The sequence below is a fragment of the Phocoena phocoena genome, chromosome 3 (assembly GCF_963924675.1).
Source record: "Phocoena phocoena chromosome 3, mPhoPho1.1, whole genome shotgun sequence".
Taxonomy (NCBI): domain Eukaryota; kingdom Metazoa; phylum Chordata; class Mammalia; order Artiodactyla; family Phocoenidae; genus Phocoena; species Phocoena phocoena.
This window is the reverse complement of record NC_089221.1, coordinates 30,884,737-30,892,333: the sequence shown is the minus strand read 5'-3', so window position 1 is coordinate 30,892,333 and position 7,597 is coordinate 30,884,737. Positions and strand designations below refer to the sequence as shown.

Below are 7,597 nucleotides of genomic sequence, written 5' to 3'. Positions count from 1 at the left end.
CTAAAGAGTAGCAGCAAACCAGGCAGGAAGCATCGCCTCCGAGCGTCAGCCTCGCCGCCAAGGCCAAGAGCGGCGCCTTCCGCGGAGGGACAGAGGCCTCCTAAGCAGCGCCGCCCTAGCGGGCTGGCGGAGTATAAGCGCCACAGAAGCTGGCTTCAGATTGAACCCACGGGAAGGGGAATATTATCTGCAGTTTCTGTAACACTTTTTACTTTGTAAGACGCGTTTATCGGGGCTTCTCTGGTGGTGCAGCGGTTAAGAATCCGTCTGCCAACTCAGGGGACATCGATTCGAGCCCTGGTCTGGGAAGACCCCACATGCCGCAAAGCAACTAAGCCCTTGTGCCACAGCTACTGAGCCTGCTCTGTAGAGTCCACGAGCCACAACTACTGAGCCCACACGCCACACCTACTGAAGCCCACGTACCTAGAGCCCGTGCTCCAAAACAAGAGAAGCCACTGCAATGAGCAGACTGCGCACTGCAACGAAGAGTAGTCCCCACTCGCTGCAACCAGAAAAAGTCCGCGCACAGCAACGAAGACCCAATGCAGCCAAAAAAAAAAAAAAAAAAGACGCGTTTACTGGCAAGGTGACACTTAATCCTCAGAATTCTAAAGATGGTTTCAAATTCCACGTCACAACTAACCATTAAGAGACTATCATTTGCTAAGTTTTGGTATGCTGTCAGAGAATATTCACAAGTGTCTAAAAAGGTTATTAAAATACTCCCTTTTCCAGCTACATAACTCTGTGAGGCCCCCTTTTCTTCGTGTACTTCAACTAAACAAGTAACAACAAGAGATATGAAATCTGGTTATCTCTTATTTAGCCAAACATTTAAGAGATCTGCAAAAATGTAAAATAACAGCATTCTTCTAATGGTTTAGTTTTAGATACTATGGTGATTTTTCATAAAGTATGTGTTATTTATATTAATGAGGATTAGGCTTATTCTTTTAAATAAGTTATTTTTTAAATTTCTCATTTTTATGAGATATTAGCAATTATTAACAAAAATAAACCTGTGAAATAAAATTCATATTTTATCGCAAGACAAGAAAAATTCAAACACAAAAACATTTCTCTGCCTTTTGACCTCCTCTCTCCTCTCTACTGTGCATCGTGTATATGCATTTTGTATCAACCAAACCTCCTCCATCAGCGGAAATACCTGCTCAACCATAAAAAGCAACATTCTCCTAGCATCAACAAGACAACTCCCTAAAAGATAACGTTCCTTCTTAATCTTGAAAGTGGCCAAGATGATGGTTAGATCTGGATTGTGTAAACTGTCAGTAATACATCATTTAATGTACAGCCCTCTGTTTCGAAAAACTTATATAACTGTGTTTTGACTTCTAATGAGCGGAACAGTCCTTAGAGCTTTCTGAGATGCTGTTTCGGGTTATAATCCTCAGCTTGGCACAAATAAAATTTTCCATTTCTTTTTTAGATCGACTGATTAACTTTTTATCAACAATCCACACAAAAACCAAACCTCTTTGGACTCCTTAATAATTTTTAAAGGTATCAAAAGTTTTAGAATCTTTATTCTTGAGATGTCTTCAGCAAAATTTTCACATAAAGGGCTGGATGGTAAATATCTGAGGCTTTGAGTCCATGTGGTCTGTGTACCAACTATTCAACTCAACAGTTGCAGCTGAAAAGCAGCCATTGCAATATGTAAATGAATGGAGGGTCTTGGACTTAGATCCTTGGAAATGCTGTTGCCGTGTGCAGGACTATTAGACCAGTATTGTTAGATATCCAATTTGTAGAGTTGAAAACTTTCTATTGTACTTTTTTGGTCTCAAATTAAAAACAAACCAACCCTGTGACAGACTGTCAGTTTTCAATCTGTAGTCTACCAAATAAAAGAAAACTGACAACTGGCGACCCCTCTGCCTATTTATCTACCAGTAATACAAATCTAATTTTTCTTGGTATACTTGCTATGAAGTCTTAAATTATATGTATAGATCTGTAATATCACAGTATTTTTAATATTCAGAAATTTAGTCAACCCTTTATTTGAGGCAGTAAAAAGTAATTCAAATAGCAAAAGATCAATTCAGAGCAATTCAGCTATTGATTTGCTAAACTATGAATATAATCGGATGTAACTTAGGTGAGACTCTAAATAAGGACTAATTCTAAGTATTCTAAATAAGGACTGCTCTTTGAAGACTACTGCGTTGTTTTAACCACTCCAGCTGCCTTCTGCATGAAATGAAGCCCATCCTGCCTCTCCTCACTCATTTCTCTTATCCTTTCACTGCAATTAATACATACCCCATAGACAAAATATGGTGATGTACTCTTTTTTTTTTGCCTGTGTGTCCCTGCATAAAGCGCCTTGAGAAGAGGAATGTTGTTTCAGTTTGATATTCCCTGCACAGGTACAATGCCTGACACAAATTCAGAATTCAGTTGCTGTAGAAGATAATATATTAGGTGGCCTACTCTATACCAGTCCCTCTACTATGCGCTGGGGATGAAGTAGTGAATTAGAACCACCTGCTTCCCCTCTGAAATGGGAAATAAAGCAAGGCATCAGGTCCCTGTACGCTGTGAAGATTCCATAACATAATTTTTCACAGTAACGTCCCACAAAGTCAAATGGTAACGACACTGAAATAGAAAACCTGATGAATTTTAATTTACACCGAAGCCCATATTTCTAGTGAAATTTTGGTTTATATGTAAACTTTTTTTAACAAACAGCTACCAACTCCTATCCACTCTCAGAAGACAAGTTATTTGCAGCACCAAATTGACACGCATACTCAAAATAGTTGCAGTTGCAGGTTTCCGATCCCCGAAGCTCGAGGCACTCAGATCCAAGCGCGCGCTAAACCCACCAGAACCCGAGCAGCCTGCGCTGCCCCCGCACTAACCGGCTCGCACTTTCCCGGACCCCGCTCCCTCCTGCTCCCCACCCCTACCGACCCCGTCCCATCCCTCCCCTTCCCCAGTCCCTCCCCTTTCCCCTTCCTCCCTCCTTCCCTCCCTTCCTCCACTCCCACCAACGATTTCCCCTCCCGCCCAGAACAACCAGCCTGCCCACTTCGAAGCACCTCCCGCTCACTAGCTCCACCCCCAACGTCCAGCCCCCTCTAACAGCTTCCTCTTCCCAGCGCCGAAAAGCTGGCTTCATATTCCCCACCCTAAGAACCGGAAGTACGTCATGCGCTGGCGCCGGGGCACTTGTTTGGCGCGCGCGCCCTAAGCTTTGGGGCTGAGCTAGCGTCTTGGGATTTCTCTTGTTTCTCCTTGCTTTTTGACTTTCTCCAGTCGCTGTTGTCCCCGATTTTCGATATGCCGTCTTCTTTGCTGGGCTCGGCAATGCCGGCGTCCACGTCGGCCGCAGCCCTGCAGGAAGCTTTGGAAAATGCGGGGCGGCTCATCGACCGTCAGTTACAAGAAGACCGCATGTACCCGGACCTTTCCGATCTGCTTATGGTGTCTGCCCCAAGTGAGTGATCGTTGCCCAGTTGGTGACTGTTTCTCATCCCAAAGGACTCTCGTCTGACTCCCTAAATAGATCCTTATCCGCAGGGTGAATCGGCGAAGATATCCTGAGATCTGGGACGCTGTTTGCTGCATTTTGAAGGGCGGAAAAAAGCCCATTTTCAATGTTTTTCCTTCTCTTACTTTCTTCATTACAGGCACCTCAGGGGATAGGAATGAGGAGCAAGCCCCCATTTGAAGCAGAAAGAGGCAAAGTTTCCAGCCTTGATGAGCTTCTCATTGCCTCCAAGTGTGTATCGCTAAGACCAGATGAGAAGGATCACCTGATCCAATTCTTATCCTTGTTAATACCTCATATTAATGTTGGAGTAAAATTGAAGAGCATACGAAGTTAATTTGGAAATTTACTATGTTCGCTCAGAGATATGCTTTATTATGTATGGAGTTAGTGTAATGTGAAGTCCTTAAAGGTGTTAAAAAGAACTACCAGCGGAATGAAGGGAAATCAGCACTGATGATGGGTGAACGGAGGGTAAAGCAGATTTTTGTGCCAACAAAGAGAGGTGTCCGTAAAATATTCTGTTTATCTGTTTTAAATTAAGGCCAGGCTCCGCAAACCATATAGAATCACACAAGTTGCTAGAAAAAAAGTGACCCCCTTTGTGAGGTGGAAATTGGAGAAGAGTAAATAGGATAAAAACAAGATTTTTGGTAAGCAAGAACCAAGATAATCTAACCAGGTTAATCTGCAATGTAAACCTAAAAGACAGCTTTGACGATTTATAAAAAGTCATTAATTGACTTATAATCAGAGAAAAGACAGAAACAAAGCAAAGAATATTTACTCCTGGCAGCTACTTACCAGTGGGCTTGTCTTAAAAGAACTGAGTGGCCTGTTAGCAACTCTCATCCTGAATAGCGCTCTTCCCTTTGTACTCCTTATTTCTGAAAGCAAGGTGTACAAACAGTCCATACATTCTGGTCTTCTCATCATATCTGACCCCAGTCCAACCTATCCACCTTTACACACATCTACCTCTTCAACCAAATTTCCTTTCACTCTTCCATCCTTTTCTTGACCTCCTTGTTCCAGTTATGCCGAATTTAACAGGTTTCCCATAAGAAGCCCCTCTTCAGGATTTCATTTTACATATACTCTTTATCATTTCTAGAATGTTCTTCATGGCCTGACAAGCTATTCTTCCAGACTCCATTAAATGCCACTTTCTCTGTGAAGGCTTTCTCAACCAGAAATAACTCTGGTGAGGTTTATATCCTCACCAGAGTTATTAATTCCATCCTTTGTGTTCCTACTGCAGTTTAACATGTGTAATGTTCTATTAAAATTATGTTTTAAGAGTAAATGGAACGTCTGGGATTTGCTTCAAAAAATACATTAGGGAAAAAGCGGATAGTGACTGACATATATGAAACATGACTGGGCATGTTACTGGTAATTTTTGAAACTGGATACTCAATACATAGGGATTGATTGCATTTGTTCTCTAGTTGTATAAATTAAAAAATTTTTCATAATACATTTAAAAATTTGTTTTATATGTCAGTTTCCCCCAACATCTTTGTACTTTAGAGAGGCTGAAAAGGTGCCTGAGTAAATAATAATAGTAAATAGTCAGAACTAAAACACCTTGCTCAGGACTAGGAAGGACAGGCTGAATAGACCAGCCTGCTCTTGCCCTTAGTGTCTGGGCTTTAGAGGAAGAGAAGGTTACCAGTTGAGAGCAGTTTATAGAGTAGTCTGATTCTCTCCCACTCCCCCCCCAATAAAATATTGCTTTTGTGGAATTACAGGCATACCTCATTTTATTGTGGTTTGTTTTATTGCGCTTTGCAGATACTGGTTTTTTTAACAGTAGATTGGTGGCACCCCTGCCTTGTCAGGTGACAGCATTTTTTAGTAATATTTTTTAAACTAAGGTGTGTGCATTGTTTTTTTAGACATAATGCTGTTGCACACTTAGATGTCAGTATAGTGTAAACATAACTTTTACATGCACCGGAAAACAAAAAAATTTATGTGACTTGCTTCTGGGCATGTTCATTTTATTGCAGTGGTCTGGATCCAAACCCACAACGTCTCTGAGGTTTGCCTTTATTTGTATATTGGTCTCAGGGTGGGGGGTGGATACGTAATGGGAAAAGGCATGGATTGTTTTAATCTTTAAATTTTTAAGTGGGAAAGGAAATGCTGTTTTTTCCCCAGTCAGTATTTTGTTTGTCCACAGTTTTTATCTGAGAATAACAAAGCTGTTTTATAATTTTTTTCCCATTTCAGATTAGTAAAATAATAGGAAAACACTATAAATTATTGAACTAAGCATTTCTTTTCTTATGGAGAAAGTCTTTGTGAAAGATAACCTTCTGTTCAGTGTTGAAACCAGTAATTGCACCCCATCTTAACATTGGAATTTATCAGGCCTCCTTTGTGTCAGATCAGAACTACTTTATTCTCTCTATTCCTTTAGAACCAGATGCACAATTTTTTTGTAGCTTGCAATACTTCTGTATGCCCATTTGACGTCCAATACATTATTATTTTAAATAAATGCTTTTTATTTTATTTTATTTTTTGTAGATAATCCCACTGTTTCTGGCATGTCAGATATGGATTATCCTCTACAAGGACCTGGTTTGCTGTCAGTACCCAACCTGCCAGAGATCAGTTCCATTCGAAGAGTTCCTCTCCCACCTGAACTTGTTGAACAGTTTGGACGTATCCTATTACTTTGTATTTAACTCTTTAAAAAATTTAAAAATTGGTATTCTCATTATTATAATTCTAGTTTTGTGTTTAGTTAGCACATTGTGTATAAGTTCATATAAGGTTTTATTTAAAATACATTTTAAGTATGTGGGTAGTTTGCCATGTGCCTAGAAAACATGTAAAATTGAGTGTTGAAAATTGAGTCACATTTTAATTGTTTGGGGACATTAAGGAGAGTAAATTGTTTACAAACAACTCTGCATTTTTGAATGATATATGGCAAGGCATTACTTTCCAATTAAGTGCTATACAGGGAATTTTTTACTACCACTCTTTTTCAGTTCAAAGACCCATGATTTTTGTTTTTACTTTTTCCTGTATGTTAGCATTTTAGAACTGGGAAGTGGCTCTGAAAATGTTTAAAATAAAGCTGCAAGGTATTTTCTCCTGGAAATACCCCCCAAAAAGTTTTTGGTGTGTTTTTACACTTACTGGTGTCTTAGAATTGAAGTTTATAATTTATTGTATTTGTAAGGATTACAGTAAGAATCTGTATCTAAAGGTATAAGAAACTGAAATATTGATACTAATGCCATCTTCATAGACTGAGAAGTTAGAGGAGTTTTCTTATCCTCTAAAAATAAGATTTTATTTGTTTTTCTTACAGTGTGGCCATACCCTATAAAAGGACTATATTTATGGTTCTTTGCTAGGAAGCTTTTATAAAAATCAGTCTGTAACTCTCATAATAAAGACATCAAGATGCTATATAAAAATTTAATCTGACTTTTAAAAGTATGTTAATCTGTTCAGGGTAAAGGGCTTCATATTTCAATACAGTGTGATTTAGAAAACAAAGAAATGAAAAATTAGGGAAAATGCTTGTAAAATAAATAGGAAAACTAGTAAAATCTAATCTATATTTTCATTGTTTCTCTGAGACTTTGTAAAATAGTGTTATTAAATAAATAATACACCTTATTATATACTCTACCTTTACTTAGTTTCTTAATATTCTTTAATTCTCTGGTAATACTATACTATCTACAAGAGATATTTCTTTAATTCGGAAATTATTTTGTTTTCACAATTGTTTCATTATCTTATAATTACGTAAATAATTCTTTGTCTATTTTTCAGTTTATACGAGGCTTGTAGATTGTCACCTGGCTGTGACTTTAGCATGCCGACTGTTTTTCTTTGTTTTTTGTTTTTTTATAAATTTATTTATTTTTATTTTTGGCTGCGTTCGGTCTTTGTTGCTGAGTGCAGGCTTTCTCTGCTTGTGGCGAGCGGGGGCTTCTCTTGTTGCAGAGCATGGGCTCTAGACTTGCGGGCTTCAGTAGTTGTGGCGCGCGGGCTTCGTCGCTCCGTGGCATGTGGGATCTTCCTGGACCAGGG

General features: G+C 39.2%; 1 protein-coding gene across 2 annotated transcripts in view; it reads left to right on the top strand.

Annotated features, from left to right (window-relative positions):
- Positions 1 to 3,212: 3,212 nt before the first annotated feature.
- Positions 3,213 to 7,597, top strand: part of NUP155 (nucleoporin 155) — a 64,035-nt gene continuing 59,650 nt past the window's right edge. Inside the window, exons 1-2 of one of the 2 annotated variants that reach the window (XM_065873398.1) lie at positions 3,213 to 3,475; positions 6,068 to 6,205. In XM_065873398.1, the coding sequence (XP_065729470.1) occupies positions 3,319 to 3,475; positions 6,068 to 6,205 (295 nt within the window). In that variant the 5' untranslated portion in view covers positions 3,213 to 3,318. The remainder of the gene's footprint in view (positions 3,476 to 6,067; positions 6,206 to 7,597) is intronic. The other variant, XM_065873399.1, reaches the window with a different exon arrangement.